The sequence below is a fragment of the Gobio gobio genome (assembly GCF_949357685.1).
Source record: "Gobio gobio genome assembly, chromosome: 1".
NCBI lineage: Eukaryota > Metazoa > Chordata > Actinopteri > Cypriniformes > Gobionidae > Gobio > Gobio gobio.
Window position 1 is genome coordinate 17,218,249 of NC_137097.1, and position 17,875 is coordinate 17,236,123.

Genomic DNA, 17,875 nt, shown 5'->3' on the forward strand with positions numbered 1-17,875 from the left:
AGATGTCTGTTTCGACATGCTCTCGTGTTATGCGCCGTGTTAAAAGTTTATTTCACTAGCAGACGTAAACTCATCTTCCCATCCCCCCAACAATACGCGATTGGCTAAACATTACTACTAAGCTTATTGATTGGCTGTTGCAATAAGGCAGTTATATGAAAATGTTTTCGCTCTACAGTAATTATCTTTTAATTAAATTTTTTTTGTACGTGTTTAAGTGATTAGTGTTGTCACATAGGCACATTCTTTTCTGCTATCCCATTTTTTTTTTTTTTTTTGTCTGTTCTGATTGGGTGGGCCAGCCGTCAATCTGAGTGGGCCAGTGCCACTCTGGCCCTTATGTAGCCTCGCCCCTGGTTCATATTATATTATTTGGGTCCGAACCGGGGTGCGTTTGTGTCATCAAAGCAGCAGCTGTTTACCCTGTTGCTTGGTAACGACGGCGAGCGAGAGGGTGGCAAAATGCATAGCGTTGCTCACCTCACTTTGATATTTTGGTTTTTGAACCGTTAGTTTTGTTACCAAAGCTTCAGTACGTAATGGCACTTGCGTCTGCCGGGAATGTACTGCAAATGCTCTAAAGAACGCTGAAGGAGAGCAGAAATTATCTTTAGTTTCTAAATTCTTTATTGCTGATCTCATGCTCTGGACAGTTGAAGCATTCAAAAATCAAACACAAGTTCAAAACTGCATCCCATCTACTTTTGTGTGAAAGCCTAGAGGTCTTGAGGAGCTGGACCGGTGGAAAACCTGTCATCTCCTAGCGTTATTTCCTTCTATACACATTGGAGGTTGTGTTAAAGGGAATACTGCCAAATGACATGTACCTTTCCTTTAGTGTGGCCATCACAATCTTAATATTTCCAAGTTTTGTGCGGGAACAGTTTATTATATCTGATGCTTTCACAAATACAGTTTTCTCACCGTATTTATTTTGTTACTGAAAGGAAAATGCACAGCACATATTTATATATTCATTTAACTGCCACACGGGATATTCACCAGTGCGCTGCCCCTAAGCAAAGACCGATAAAATATAACAAAATAACTTTGCCATATTTCAGTATTTCAGGGTCTTGAGGGCTGGTGAAAGGCCATTCTATAATCTAAACTCATGTGAACCTCAGGGTTGGCTTTGTTTGATTCTAAGTTATTACGTAAACCCAAGGTTTTTCTGTCTGCAACTCATTCCAGACTGATGACATATAAAACCGTTCTCTCATAAGTGAATCCTCATGTGGTGCTTAAAGTTTACTCTATATCTGAAACTCTCTCCACAGAGATCACAAATGAACGGCTTCTCTCCAGTGTGAATTCTAATGTGTCTTTTAAGGCCTACTTTTTCAGCAAAACTCTTTCCACACTGAGAGCAGGTGTAAGGCTTCTCTCCAGTGTGAACTCTCATGTGCCTGTTAAGGATTCCTTTTCGGTTGAAACTCTTTCCACACTGTTGGCAGGTGTAAGGCTTCTCTCCAGTGTGGATTCTTATGTGGTCTTGAAAGTATCCTTTTCGATTGAACCTCTTTCCACACTGTTGGCAGGTGAAAGATTTCTCTCCAGTGTGGATTCTAATGTGGTCTTGAAAGTGTCCTTTTCGATTGAACCTCTTTCCACACTGTTGGCAGGTGAAAGATTTCTCTCCAGTGTGGATTCTAATGTGGTCTTGAAAGTGTCCTTTTCGATTGAAACTCTTTCCACACTGTTGGCAGGTGTAAGGCATCTCTCCAGTGTGAATTTGTTTGTGCCTGTTAAAGTTTCCTTTTCGGTTGAAACTCTTTCCACACTGAGGGCAGGTGTAGAGTTGCTCTCTGGAGTGAACTCTCATGTGGACTTTAAGGGTTTCATGTTCTTCAAAACTCTTTCCACACCATCTGCAGGTATAAGCCGTCTCTCCAGCGCAAGTTCTTAAGTGTCTATTAAATCTTCCTTTAAGAGTGAACCTCTTTCCACACTGTTGGCAGGTGAAAGGCTTCTCTCCAGTGTGAACTCTTATGTGGTCTTGAAAATTTCCTTTATGTCTGAAACTCTTTCCACATTGTTGGCAGGTATAAGGCTTCTCTCCAGTGTGAGTTCTTATGTGCCTGTTATAGTTTCCTTTATGAGTGAAACTCTTTCCACACTGTTGGCAGGTGAAATAAGTTTCTGTCTTTTGAGCTTTTTCTCGTGAATAATTTTTTTCAGTCTGTGAGCAACTAAAATATGTTTCTTCAGTTATGAAATCATGTTTCTCATATTGATCTTTCTCTTCCTTTCCATTCAGATCTTGACTCTCCTCTTTCAGTGACATCAGGTCTAAGGAAAAAAAGACAAATCAAAATTTAACGGCATGTTTTAACTTTTATGTTTTGATGATTTTTAATTTCATATGATTAAAAAATAAATTTAATTCATGTTTTAAGCCTTCATTTGATTGTCAGAAAAATGTAAATAAGCAGCGTCTGTGCTGTCGTCTCCACTAGTTTCAAAACATGCCTCTGTTTTATTGTCATTTTCTGCTCTTCATCACAACCTTGTTTCTGCAGTAACTTTCAGCATGTGTCCTAAAACAACTTCTGATGTTTATGTTTTACAGTTGTGTTCAAAATAATAGCAGTGTGATTAAAAAAGTGAGTGAAGCTCAAAATCCTTATAATAACCAGGGTTGCCAACTCTCACGTTTTTGGCGTGATACTCCCGCTTTCAGGCTCAGTCTCACGCTGCCCAACTTAATCTCACGCCAAATTGCCAAACCTGCTTTTGATATTAAACAAAGTCTAAACTTTTAAAAAAAATTAAGTTTTAATGCGAAATTCAAACAATAAATAGCGTTTTGTCGCTAATATGGCATAACAGTTAAAGCCAGAGTGTTGAAAAGCGGAGTTGCGACATGCTCTCTCATCTCCCGGTGGCGCGCGCGGTCACGAGCTTCACGGAGCTCTCAATACTTCTAGCGCTCGGTCAATACATTTGAATGGCTTGATACACAACAGCTCCACTTTACAGGTGTTTGCAGCAAGTTTTGGTAAACAGTACAGCATAGTGTGCATTGATTATTACGTCAACCATACAGGATCGTTTTATAATGCAGAGTGATGGAGATGCAACATTGTTAATATTAATGTTAATGTTTCTTTTCTTGTATTTAGCCCTCAGGTATTCCTTGCTAATTGGTCACACTCATACTCATTGATGGTCAAATGTGACCATACACCTTAACTATTTTTCAATTGAATAAATGTTCTATATTTTAGTTCAATAATATTAATTGAATATTTTGAGATATTTTGGTACTAAATACTATTTGTGCAATAATTATGGTCAATTAATGACCACTTAAAATATTTTTCTTCTAATATTTTTCTTATTTATATTACAATTAGTATAGTAATTAAGGTTAAATTCGAGAATTCTTATTCAAAGAAGCAAATTAGAGTCATTTTGTGGCTCGAAAAATAATAATTTCTATTTGTAATGCCATTACCCACTGGTGGCTTTTATGGCTCTTTAATCAATATACATGTATCTAATCTAGTTGCTCAAAAAAGTATTGCAGTTTTGCATTTTAATAAATATTTAGATTAATGTTTAATTAATAAGATAAATATTTATTTAAATGTGAAATTAAAATGTTAATAACATACATATCCTTATTTCCTTATATGTACAGTAGGCTATGAATTGATACTGAAATCGAAAACGATATACCGTCGTATACCATCAGCCCCTCAACACCCCAGCACCCCCCCCCCCCCCCAAAAAAAAGATAAGAAAATCTCACTCCAACCTGATCTTAAAAGTTGGCAACCCTGTAATAACTTTTATTTCAATACACGCAAATGCATTGGGAACACTGCACATTCTGTTCTAAATCAAAACATGAAGAAAAATTGATCAAATTACTTTAGAGAAAGTGAAGAAAAAGTAATATTAGGCTGTTAAAAAAATAGCAGTGTCTGCATTTTTCTATACAAAGTCAAACATTTCCTGTATATACTGAAAAATGCTTGAAGATTTCGTTTTCTTGTCAATCACTGGACTAATATTTAGTCGTATAACCGTGGTTTCTGAGAACTGCTTCACATCTGTGTTGCATGGAGTTGACCAACTTCTGGCATCTGTGACAGGTATTCCAGCCCAGGACGATTGCACTACATGCCACAATTCCTCTGCATTTCTTGGTTTGGCCTCAGAAACAGCATTTTTGATGTCACCAAGTTTTCTAATGGGCTGGCCTCTCCGTAACGTTAATCTTGTAGGTCTGGAGCCAAGATGCTGCTCGCTTACTGGTGTGTTTGGGGTCGTTGTCTTGTTGAAAAACCCTTTTCAAGGGCATTTCCTCTTCGGCATAAGGCAAAATTACCTCTTTAAGTATTTTACTCAAACTGATCCATGATCCCTGGAATGCGATAAATAGGCCCAACACCCAGGGGCGCAGCTAAGGGAATTAGGACGATTCTAAGGGCCCACACACTTTTGGGGCCCCCAGAGATCAGTTTTATTAGTAGTAACAGTACTAGTAGTAATGTATTATAAATGTATAATCTACCAAAGAGTTGCAAATATAAAAAAATTATGGTGCATTTCCGGCAAAATGCTCCACTCATGAACCGCTCACACTCACCGGTAAAACTACGTTCACTCAAATCCCACTCCGACATGAAAATTCTCTGTGCTATAATTGTTTCAGCCATTAAGGTATTTATTTTTATATTTATGTTTAAATATTATAATGTTGTTTTTTATGTTGTCTATGTTTTCAATCTGTCGATCTATGACGAGTATGAAAAGTGAACAGCATGAGATAGGACACATCATAAGATGAATGGAGTTGATCAGACATGATTGTGACCACTTCATTAAGTTTTGTTTTGTGTAAATTGTTTCTTAATTTTAATCAATGTTTCATCAGCCAATCGGGGCATTCTGGGTTGAGCCAGCGGAGCTTAATTTGTCAGTATTATTAAATTGCAGACAAAGATTTTGGATAGCTAGGTTGGTGTGGTAGAGGGTCCAACATCAAATTCTTTCATAGGGCCCAAAACTGCTAGCGGCGCCCCTGCCAACACCATAGTATGAGAAACATCCCCATATCATGATGCTTGCCCCACCATGCTTCACTGTCTACTGTGGCTTGAATTCAGTGTTTGGGAGTCGTCTGACAAACTGTCTGTGGCCCCTAGACCTAAAAAAGAACAATCTTGCTTTCATCGGTCCACAAAATTGCGCCATTTCTCTTTAGGCCAGTCAATGTGTTCTTTGCATATTGTAATCTCTTCAGCACATGTAGTTTTTTCAACAATGGGACTTTGCGGGGGCTTCTTGCCGATAGCTTGGCTTCACGTAGGCGTCGTCTAATTGTTACAGTACTCACAGGTAACTTTAGACTTTCTTTGATCTCCCTGGAGCTGAGCTTTGCCATTTTGGCTATTCTTTGATCCATTCGAATGGTTGTTTTTCCGTTTTCTTCCACGTCTTTCTGGTTTTGGTTGCCATTTTAAAGCATTTGATATCATTTTAGCTGAGCAGCCTATAATTTTCTGCACTTCTTTATTTGCTTTCCTGTCTCTAATCCAGTGGTTTTCAAACCTGTCCTGGAGGACCCCCAGCCCTGCACATTTTGTATGTCTCCCATATTTGACACAACCAGTTCAGGTCTCGCGGTCTTTAATATTGAGCTCATGAGTTGAATCAGGTGTGTTAGATGAGGGAGATATACAAAATGTGCAGTGTTGGGGGTCCTCCAGGACAGGTTTGTAAACCCCTGCCCTAATCAACTTTTTAATCCACGTACGCTGTTCTTCTGAACAATGTCTGGAACAACCCAAGATTTTCAGAGAGAAATGCACAGGACAACATTTGCTGCCTCCTCCATGAACTGCCACCTTACCGTGGTGGAGGGGTTTGAGTACCCGAATGACCCTAGGAGCTATGTTGTCCGGGGCTATATGCCCCTGGTAGGGTCTCCCAAGGCAAACAGGTCCTAGGTGACGGGTCAGACTAAGAGCAGTTCAAAAACCCTTATGATGACAAATAAAACGAGGACCGTGACGTCGCCCGGTATGGCGCAGCCGGGGCCCCACCCTGGAGCCAGGCCTGGGGTTGGGGCTCGTATGCGAGCGCCTGGTGGCCGGGCCTTCCCCCACGGGGTCCGGCCGGGCTCAGCCCAAAGGAGCGACGTGGGGACACCTTCCCGTGGGCCCACCACTCACGGGAGGGACCATAAGGGGCCGGTGCGAAGCGAATCGGGCGGCAGTCGAAGGCGGAGGCCTAGACGACCCGATCCCTGGACACAGAATCTGGCTCTTGGGACATGGAATGTCACCTCGCTGGCGGGGAAAGAGCCTGAGATTGTGCGTGAGGTTGAGAGGTTCCGACTAGAGATAGTCGGAATCACCTCCACGCACGGCTTGGGCTCTGGAACCACACTCCTCGAGAGGGGATGGACTCTTCACCACTCTGGAGTTGCCCATGGTGAGAGGCGGCGGGCTGGTGTGGGTTTGCTTATAGCCCCCCAGCTCTGCCGCCATGTGTTGGAGTTTACCCCGGTGAACGAGAGGGTCGTTTCCCTGCGGCTTCGGCTCGGGGATAGGTCTCTCACTGTTGTGTGTGCCTACGGGCCGAACAGCAGTGCAGAGTACCCGACCTTCTTGGTGTCCCTGGGAGGGGTGCTGGAGAGTGCTCCGACTGGGGACTCCGTCGTTCTACTGGGGGACTTCAATGCCCACGTGGGCAATGACAGTGAAACCTGGAGGGGCGTGATTGGGAGGAACGGCCCCCCTGATCTGAACCCGAGTGGTGTTCAGTTATTGGACTTCTGTGCTAGTTACAGTTTGTCCATAACGAACACCATGTTCAAGCATAAGGGTGTCCATCAGTGCACATGGCACCAGGACACCCTAGGTCGTAGGTCAATGATCGACTTTGTGGTCGTTTCATCTGACCTGCGGCCGTATGTCTTGGACACTCGGGTGAAGAGAGGGGCGGAGCTGTCAACTGATCACCACCTGGTGGTGAGTTGGATCCGATGGCGGGGGAGGAAGCTGGATAGACTCGGCAGACCCAAACGTACTGTGAGGGTCTGCTGGGAACGTTTGGCCGAGTCTCCTGTCAGAGAGATCTTCAACTCCTGCCTCCGGCAGAGCTTCGACCAGATCCCGAGGGAGGCTGGAGATATTGAGTCCGAGTGGACCATGTTCTCCACCTCCATTGTCAAAGCGGCCGCTCGGAGCTGTGGACGCAAGGTCTCCGGTGCCTGTCGAGGCGGCAATCCCCGAACCCGGTGGTGGACACCGGAAGTAAGGGATGCCGTCAAGCTGAAGAAGGAGTCCTATCGGGCCTGGCTGGCTTGTGGGACTCCTGAAGCAGCTGACAGGTACCGACAGGCTAAACGGACTGCAGCCCGGGTGGTTGTGGAGGCAAAAACTCGGGCCTGGGAGGAGTTCGGTGAGGCCATGGAAAAGGACTATCGGCTGGCCTCGAAGAGATTCTGGCAAACCGTCCGGCGCCTCAGGAGGGGGAAGCAGTGCCCTACCAACGCTGTTTACAGTGGCGATGGGCGGCTGTTGACCTCAACTGGGGATGTTGTCGGACGGTGGAAGGAATACTTCGAGGATCTCCTCAATCCCGCCGTCACGTCTTCCATTGGGGAAGCAGAGGCTGGGGGCTCAGAGGAGGACTCGTCCATCACCCAAGCTGAAGTCACCGAGGTGGTCAAGAAACTCCTCGGTGGCAAGGCACCGGGGGTGGATGAGATCCGCCCTGAGTACCTCAAGTCTCTGGATGTTGTGGGGCTGTCTTGGCTGACACGCCTCTGCAGCATCGCGTGGCGGTCGGGGACAGTGCCTCTGGTATGGCAGACCGGGGTGGTGGTCCCTCTTTTTAAGAAGGGGGACCGGAGGGTGTGTTCCAACTATAGGGGGATCACACTTCTCAGCCTCCCCGGGAAAGTCTATGCCAGGGTACTGGAGAGGAGAATTCGGCCGATAGTGGAACCTCGGATTCAGGAGGAACAGTGTGGTTTTCGTCCTGGTCGTGGAACACTGGACCAGCTCTATACCCTCTACAGGGTGCTGGAGGGTTCATGGGAGTTTGCCCAACCAGTCCACATTTGTTTTGTGGATTTGGAGAAGGCATTCGACTGTGTCCCTCGCGGCGTCCTGTGGAGGGTGCTGGGGGAATATGGGGTCCGGGGTCCTTTGCTGAGGGCTGTCCGGTCCCTGTATGACCGAAGCAGGAGTTTGGTCCGCATTGCCGGCAGTAAGTCAGACTTGTTCCCGGTGCATGTTGGACTCCGGCAGGGCTGCCCTTTGTCGCCGGTTCTGTTCATAATTTTTATGGACAGAATTTCTAGGCGCAGCCAAGGGCCGGAGGGTGTCAGGTTTGGGGACCACACGGTTTCGTCTCTGCTCTTTGCGGATGACGTTGTCGTGTTGGCCCCTTCTAACCAGGACCTTCAGCATGCACTGGGACGGTTTGCAGCCGAGTGTGAAGCGGCTGGGATGGGGATCAGCACCTCCAAATCCGAGGCCATGGTCCTCAGTCGGAAAAGGGTGGCTTGCCCACTTCAGGTTGGTGGAGAGTTCCTGCCCCAAGTGGAGGAGTTCAAGTATCTAGGGGTCTTGTTCACGAGTGAGGGGAGGATGGAACGGGAGATTGACAGACGGATCGGTGCAGCTTCTGCAGTAATGCGGTCGATGTACCGGTCTGTCGTGGTGAAGAAAGAGCTAAGCCGTAAGGCGAAGCTCTCGATTTACCGGTCAATCTACGTTCCTACTCTCACCTATGGTCATGAGCTTTGGGTCATGACCGAAAGGACAAGATCCCGGATACAGGCGGCCGAAATGAGCTTTCTTCGCAGGGTGGCTGGGCGCTCCCTTAGAGATAGGGTGAGAAGCTCAGTCACTCGGGAGGAACTCGGAGTAGAGCCGCTGCTCCTCCACATCGAGAGGGGACAGCTGAGGTGGCTCGGGCATCTGTTCCGGATGCCTCCTGAACGCCTTCCCGGGAAGGTGTTTCGGGCATGTCCAACCGGGAGGAGACCCCGGGGAAGACCGAGGACACGCTGGAGGGACTATGTCTCCCGGCTGGCCTTGGAACACCTCGGTGTCCCCCCGGAAGAGCTAGAGGAAGTGTCTAGGGAGAGGGAAGTCTGGGCATCTCTGCTTAGACTGCTGCCCCCGCGACCCGGCCCCGGATAAGCGGAAGAAGATGGATGGATGGATGGAACATTTGCTGCCTTTGTCTTTAAAGGGTCATAAAACCCTAAACCAAATTTTCTGAGATTTTAACAGAGTTATGAGTGTTGAGCATCATAGAAGTCAATGTTACCATCCATTAATTTTGATTGTAGGAGAAAACTAGTTAATTAAAAAAAAAAATTGCACTATATTCAACTTCTGGGTTTAAATTCATCTTTGTATCAACATCACAGAATGTGACGCTTTGTCGTACTATAGTACAGCGATGACTCATCGATGTCTCGTAATTATTCATGAGTCTGCGTGTCCTTATCCTATGAGAAGACATCTTGCTTAATTATTCACAAGTCTGCGTGTCCTTATCCTATGAGAAAATGCCTCGCTTAACACAGCAGCACGCGTTGATTGACAGGCGCTTCAAAGAGTGAGATCGCATTCGTAAGTGAGATCGTAAGTGAGAGATGCATTAATGGATCAAAAACACGTGATTATTTTTTGCTTTGTATTAGTTTCTGCGTCGCATAAGTTCTCTTCAGTAGATCCAGAGTCTTCACACAAACGCGATTCATCCACACTGTGAGTGTAACCTCTCTTTACGGCCCATTAACCAATAAAACGGCTCATAAAACACTGCAAAATAAGCCTGAAAAGTTATCAGTGATGCATCAGCGTGTTCGTATATATTTCCTATAGAGAGAACATGCGAATGGCAATGGCTGTGCATTTATTTGTGCAATAAATGACAGCTGTCATAGGATATGTATTTTATGTATTTGTGTAATTTAAGGTGAGCTTACTAAACCATGTGTATATTGTGTTACGTAATGATATTTTGCAGCGTGCAATTTTTTGGGAAGCGTTGATGCTTTTACTGATAAAACTCTGAATCAGAAGCCGTTGTTGTGTTGTTGTCAGTCAGTCAGTCAGTCTCTCCTCACCCCCTCCACTCCGCAGCTTAACCACGCCCACTTTTATAGCATTTTTCAAAACTGTGGTGAGAACTGACGGCTGCTAAAACAGGGTGTTTCATGACCCTTTAATCCCTAGACGTATGAGCTGTTCTGGGGCTCTTTAGAAGTTTTGACATGCTCTTACATTTGTGTTTTTTTTCTGATGTCTATAAACATATTAATGGCAAAAGTGTAATTACACTGTATTCAGCACAAACTGGGCAACCATGATATGTGAGCAACATGAATGTACATGTTTGTATTTTGGAGAGAATAATGTTTATGCATGTTTTCTGAAAGAACAAAAAAATTTGTTTTAAAATGAAGGCCTCAAAACAAACAATAGATGTGTTCACAAGACTTTTGACTAATGGGTGTATTTGCCTAGAGCTTTTGCTTCAAACTGATGTGAGAATCATTGAGGCGTGAACGAACCATGAATAATAATGTGATCACTCCTGAGAAACAAAAGACCTGCATAATAATGAGCTGCATAATGAATGAGCTTTAGGTAGGCCTACTAGATTTTAGGTTTACTAGAAAAGTACAGTAACAGTAAAAAAAATAGTTTTCTGGGGGAAAAAATCTAAATGTTTTTACTTAAAGCAAGCTAAATTATCTGCCAAAAAAAGAAACAAGATTTCAAGATTTTTTGAGAGAAGAGCTAAAACAAAACAGTAATATTGTGACACTGAACCCAATTCAATATTCAATAAATACAAATAACTGAATAATTGGTAATGATTAGGGATGCACGATATTATCGGCACGACATCGGAATCGGCAGATATTTGCATATAAATATATTATCGGCATCGGCCCGATAAGGAAAATGACGCCGATGTGCTTTGCCGATATGAAGAGTGTTGATTATGCGCAGGCGTCAACTCGAATGTTTTTGTAAGGAGTGCTAAAGCCATGTCAGCCGTGTGGACATACTTTACTATAAGTCAGACCGATTGCAAAGCATCAGTTCTGCGAGGAGGAGCTAATCCACACTCATTTAACACGACAAATCTAATAGCTCATTTAAAAAGTTGCCACCATGATCTTTATGAGCTATTCTTGAAGAAAAAAGAAAAAACCGTGCCAAAGAAAACTCGTCAAGAGCAAATCATTCAATCATTTGAAAAGGCAAACAAATTCAGCAATGATCACCCAAAGGTAAAAGCTGTGAACCGAAAATAATCAAAATGATTGCTCGTGATAACCAACCTTTTAGTGTTGTGGAAGATGAAGGATTCCGTCGACTGATTAACTACTTAGAGCCGTGGTATGCTATGCCTAGCCGTCGCTATTTCTCAGATGTGGCCTTACCTGAACTGTATAGTGTCGTGTATGTCCACATAGAGAAGCTCCTCACTGATGTCACTTCTGTGAGCTTTACAACTGATATCTGGACATCGAGTGTGAGCCCTGTCAGTATGTTGAGCCTCACTGCCCAGTGGATTGACCAGGATTTCGTCCTTAAAAAGGCGATTCTACACTCGCAAGAGTGTCCGGGCTTGCACACAGCTGCAGCGATTGCGTCCGCGTTTGAAGCGATGATTGAGAAGTGGAAAATCCCCAAAGAGAATGTACACTTAGTGCTACGAGACAACGCGCGGAACATGACCAAAGCGATGGATGAGTTTGGAGTCCCAAGTTTACCATGCATGGCACACACACTGCAGCTGGCAGTGCATGAAGGTGTCCTATCACAGCACAGCATTGCCGATGTTGTGGCCTTGGGAAAGAGAATGGTGGGACATTTCAAGCACTCACAACTTGGATGCAGTCGCCTGCAAGGTATACAGAAGGAGCTTGGGATGCCAATAAAACGTCTGCAACAAGATGTCGCAAGTAGGTGGAATTCGATGTATTATATGATGGAAAGCTTGGTCGAGCAGAAGAGGGCACTAGGCGCATATGCTGCTGAATTTGAACTTCCTGTATTATTGACAGCAAATCAATGGGGAATTCTTGAAAATATGATCACACTTCTTGCACCCTTTGAGCAGCTGACCAGAGAAATCAGTTCTGCAGAGGCCTCCGCAGCTGATGTTATTCCCGCTGTTATGGCACTGACACGGCTGCTTGGCAAAAGCAGTGACGCAGACAGAGGCGTACAGACAGCCAAAGAAACCTTGCTGAAAGCAGTAAGTGTGCAAAGCAAACCACTTTATCTAATTGAAACCATGCTTGATGCCCGATACAAAGACTGGTATTTTGACGAGGATAAGAAGATGAGTGTCCGCGACCTGCTGCTTAAATTCGTGGATGAAAGGATGGACAGTGATGATCAACGCAGAGATGCCAGCACAGAGGATCCGCCAGAGAAGAAGCCAAGAAAAGCATCACTGCTGCTGGATATGTATGAAGAAATTTTGGAGGAAAATGTCTTGTTGGACAAGCAAATCAGCACTGAAACCTCATCACAGGTTCGTTATTTTGTTTCCAGCAAATAATATATAAAAATATAAAAAAAATATAGGCTTACAGTAGCCTATATATTTGTATTATTATTATTATTTTTTGTGCTATTTTGTAAGTCCGCGCATACCTAGCTGAAGCCACAATTCCCTGGAAAGACAGTCCATTGTATGGACTTACAATGGCCGCTGCGTGTGTGTGTCCGTTAAGTCCACGAGACCACAGGGTGTCCCATTTGTCATTTTAGGTCTCAGAAGGGTGCTCGTGAGTGCCCCCTTTGAGGTCGATATGCGCCCTCGATGCGCACTTCAGCCGAGCACGCACTGGTGCGGGTTACAATGCAGACTTCTTCCCGGCAGTCAAAGCGGCATTACGTTGTGAAAGTGTGTACTCAGAGGAAGACAGTGAGGGTTTAGGGTGCCATTTGGGACAGGGTCAAAGACTGGCTGTAGGGAGTACTGTCCCAACAGCAACAAACAATTTCCGAGACTATAGAAACGCAAGAATTTCCACTTTTCACATCCTCTCGGCCAACCAGAAATGTAAAGAAAAAGCACATCGAGATGAAGACTTCATCAGACCAGGCTGAAGTTATGTTGACTGAAATCCTCTCGCTGGGAGTCAGTCTAGGCAGTATTGACGGCAGATTAAGTGCGATTGACAGTCGTTTGGACAATATTCCTACTTCAGTAATCAATACAGGAAGCCCTTTCTAATTTGTCTGGCAGAGTGTCGTCAAATGAGACGTGCTTAACAGAGGCCGAATGCAGAATCTCCAAAATCAAATCCTCATCAGATCAGGCTGGGTTTACCTGTTCTAGGCCATTTCAGGAGCGACTCGCAGAACAGGATAGCGGATTCAGTCAATTAAAAGCGCTCGTCATTCCTGAAACTTTGCAGAATAAATGGACGTTGGTCCTCTAAAGAAACATGACAAAACTTTTCTTCAAATTGTGAATGTAGTTTCCCAACCGGGGTGCCGTCTGAAGAGAGCAGGGGTGCCGTGTAAAAGACCTTCAAATATTATTTTTTTGTTCAAATTTTTCAAATAATTCTCTCCTTGTAAACTTTGTTCAATGCATGCGAGCGCTGTCGTAGGTTCGAATGTGACGTCATCACCCGGGTTTAGTGCCAGAAGACTCGAATGAGAAGTAGCGCGCACTGTGAGAAAATGTGTCTCTGTGCACTCATCCGAAAGCGCGCACACGTCTCACAGCGCGCAAATACTGAGTTCTCTTTCAAGTCTTACTTTTTGTGTGAGTTTGTCCGTTCAAAAGCATGTCAACATGTCCATCTTGATGAGTATTCTAGCAGACATAGTCTGAATATGCCTTAGGTAAACTTTACAGTCGAGAAAGACGACGCATATCCGAGCATTAGGTCTTAAAGGGGCGGTAGCCTTTACTGCTGTCTGTTTAATGTCAAACAACAAAAGACAAGGACATCACTCACTGCTCTTGATTGAATAGCTTTTGTAAGTTTAAAAATGATTAATCTTTAATGTATAGAGTCAAATATGCAATGTTATTTTACATTTGATCAATTTCTGTACCTGAAAACTAATGTTAGACGTACATGAAAAACCTGAAAAGCATTGTTTATTTTATTAGTATCTTTGCTCAATAGTATTTATTTGTGCTGCTGCTTGTATTTAAATTATTCGTTCTTATTATTTTCTTTATTTTTATTTGACAGTAGTGCTTTTTTCACTGAACATAGCAAATACTGAACCGTACCGAAACCGTGAACATAAAACCGTGATACAAACCGAGCCATGAGCGATCTGTACCGTTACACCCCTAGTGTAACGTATGCGAGGGGGGGCCACAAAATGGAGAACATTTTCAAAGGGTGCCATGACCGAAAAAAGGTTGGGAAACACTGGTTTAGACTACAGAAAGCGAGCAGTGCAGCCGTTATAGTGCGATCAACAGAAAATCCCTCTATAAACAATGACTCTAACGGCACAAAATAAATCTCTTATTTACATCGAGTATAAGCTTTGCTTGTTATTATGAGAGGATCTGCGAGCGTGTAGACTTGAATGACAAGTTTACTCCAACCAGCAGGACTGAGGACATTCACAAGACATTCTTCACAAATATCCAATGAGTTCAGCTTTGAGAATGAAACCAACCTGTTTGTTCCTCAGTTTCTTCATGTTTTTCTCTCAATGTTTCTTCAATCTTCACATCTTCACTCTCCTCTTTCTTTGTTTGTTCCTCAGTTTCTTCATTTTTCAAACTGAATACATTTTCAATCTTCAGGTCTTCACTCTCCTCTTTAATAAACACCATCTTTGTAAAGGATGTCAGTCACTTCTCCAGGAGTTTTTCTGTGAGTTTGTCTTGTTTAAGATGAGAATAATTAACAGAAAGAAAAAAAAATCCACATTAAATCTTTGAATGTCTCAATCAGCATCAGCACAGTCTCAGTAACACTCATTATATATATATATATATATATATATATATATATATATATATATATATATATATATATATATATATATATACACACACATACATAATTTTTATTTTATTTAATGATTGTAGAAATAGAGATAGAAATAGAGTGCTTTGAATCACTGAATCATTTTCCAAAGCAATTGACTCAATCTCTCATCTCTACTCGCCAGAGACTGAACTCATGTTTATATGATGAACTGATTACTCATGAGTTTATTCTGTTACTTTACTCACACGACGTTAATAAGTGTTAGATAAAGCAATGCAATGTTACATTTAATAATACATCATTCAATCTCCGTTGCCTGTAAAACTTTGAAGATTGTTTCTATTGTTTAAAAACACTTTAAACGCTTAAAACACAAACCTTTCTTCACCAGAATCACAACAGATGCAGGAGCGTGGCGCGGACTTATGACGTCACACCACCACACCAAAATAAAAGTCCCGATTACACACTACAGGCCACATTCACAGAAGTGCACACATACAAATAATACAAGAGATGAAATTCAGAGTTGAATGTATTGCTGAAATACATGTTGTTCAATGATGTGCTGAAAATATTATGAAACTAGTAAAGACTGAGAGACTTTGTCTAAAAGTAAAAACTGTATTGTTTAGGGGAATAAATTATTTATCTTATTTATATAAATGATCTATATCTAGATAAATAGATTTACATCTAGATATATTCTTAATGATAAATATATTATTAAATAATAAATATGTAATATAAAATCTCAATCATTTTTGAGTGACAGGGAAGAGAAGACATTGTTGAATAAAGTCATTATTTTTGTTTATTTGTTTGCGCATGAGAAGTATTCTCGTCGCTTCATAACATGAAGATTGAACCACTGCAGTCACATGGACTATATTTAAAAAAAAATTACAACCTTTCTGGGAAATGAAAGTGTTAAATTGCTGTCTGTGGAGAGGTCAGTGAGCTCTCTGATTTCATCAAAAATATCATAATTTGTGTTCTGAAGCTGAACGAAGGTCTGACGTCTGCATTGCTCAAATGAGTAAATGTATAGTCTTTATGATCAGTGTAAAGAAACCCTGATCTTCAATAAGTCTCGGTAGATTTATTAACTTTAATATCAGCGAACAACAATATAAGGTTACCTACTGTAGTTAAATTCATTTCATTTAAATAAACCACGTCTTTTGTACCATATTTTATATTTATAAATAGCATCGACCCCAATATATAGTGTGTCATACATTCACTTTTCAAAACAGAAGAGTCGAGATTAGAGACTGGAATATTTATGTTAATGGTTTAAAGTTGTAAATGACTACTGGGTTCTGTTTGCCCTAACACAACATTATATTTGGACATAATCTGGCTGGTCCCTATGGATATGTATGGCCAGTTTTCATGTGTTATCAAATCTCCAGTTTGAAGTATTCATAATTCTTATTAAAAAAAAATGTGGGCCCTCGCGTTTATCTTGTGGTTTTCTAGAAGGTCCCCCATTAAAAAGACACTTAATAGACTAAGATTACACACAACATTAATAACATTTTATGTTTACATAGCATAGCAAGTTAAAATTTTAAGTGGCATAAATCTTGACCTGGCCAGCTTCCTCACAGCAAAGGACAACATGGACATTGATGGGTTTCAGTCAGTTCTGCCCTTTAGTGCTATTGCTAATGGAGGGATTGTGGGAACTCAGCTCTCTGTGTATGACAGTAAAAGCGCCCTCTGGACCCGAGAACCCTACAGACACTGTCCTCGCTGGTAAGGCCAGTCAGACCATTTTGATCTTTTGCAACCAGCTGTGCAGCAGCAATCAAATCTAAGCAATTGTGGTGTGTTTTCAATAGCGTTTGCATATGCTCTATGCAAGGGTCATCCACCAAAGCTATGTAAAGCAGTATCACACTTCGCATAAAGACTTAAGAGAGTGAAGCTGAGGTAAACATGACCAAAACTGCAGAACCAGTTTACTGTGTTTGCAGAACAGCTCATAACAAGGAGCTCATGGTCCAGTGCTCCGAATGCCAAGAGCGGTATCATCCTACATGTGCAGATATATTTTAATGTGGCGCATTAATGTTGCCATCTCTAATTATATATGATAGGTTTTTATATACATCTCAGCATTAATCTTTTAGTTAATCCAACCACATTATCCTCATTATTTGAATCCACTTTTATATATAAATATAAGTGTGGCCTTTTTTCCTTTGTCTTCTCTCTCTCTCTCTCTCTCTCTCTCTCTCTCTCCCTCTCTCTTTAAGTGAAACATACCCTAGACATATGTTTTTCATATACGAAGGCTCTATCTGCTCAAATGGAGAAAGGTCCCACAGTTTCTCTATTCCTTGCATTAAGTGGGACGGCTGGACCTCAGTGTCTCGCCGGTGGAAATAATGATTACCAGATGTGTTGTATACATTATCACGTGGCTCACGTTCCTATAACATGAGATATATATGATGTAATTCTTTTCCATTGGATAAGTCTGTTCTCCACCTCTTTCTTTGTCTTATATCTGAGACTTGCCTCCATTAAAAGTTTGAAGATTTGCTTCCCTCAGATCTGAGAAGTCATTGTCTTTGAATCACTGATAAATGCTGAGAAGGGCACTGATAAGGAAATTGATCCTTATATTTTCGTGCCGTATTTTTTTGAGGACATCCTCGTATTTTAGATGCGGGAAGAATGGAAGCAGTATCTTCCATTGTAAATGGTAAATGGACTGCATTTATATTATATAGCGCTTTTAACAGACCTACAGCCATCCAAAGCACTTTACATTTTGCCTCACATTCACCCATTCACACACTCACACACTCATTCATACACCAACGGTGGTGTCAGCCATGCAAGGCGCCATCCAGCTCGTCGGGA

The 17,875-nt window shown here is 42.5% G+C and overlaps 1 protein-coding gene across 1 annotated transcript; it reads right to left on the reverse strand.

Annotated features, from left to right (window-relative positions):
• Positions 1 to 205: 205 nt before the first annotated feature.
• Positions 206 to 15,441, reverse strand: LOC307131261 (uncharacterized protein). The gene is made up of 3 exons (XM_079824822.1): positions 15,374 to 15,441; positions 14,676 to 14,885; positions 206 to 2,292 (listed from the first exon to the last, which is right to left on the reverse strand). The coding sequence occupies exons 2-3, from the start codon at positions 14,833 to 14,835 to the stop codon at positions 1,220 to 1,222; spliced, it is 1,233 nt and encodes a 410-aa protein (XP_079680948.1). The 5' UTR covers positions 14,836 to 14,885; positions 15,374 to 15,441; the 3' UTR covers positions 206 to 1,219.
• Positions 15,442 to 17,875: the final 2,434 nt, after the last annotated feature.

Excerpts from the sequence above, each read along its gene's own strand:
- LOC307131261 (XM_079824822.1), bottom strand. The coding sequence starts at position 14,835 with ATGGTGTTTATTAAAGAGGAGAGTGAAGACCTGAAGATTGAAAATGTA. Across the intron at positions 2,293-14,675 it reads AGAAACTGAGGAACAAACAG|ACCTGATGTCACTGAAAGAG; the intron begins GTTGGTTTCATT and ends TTTTTTCCTTAG.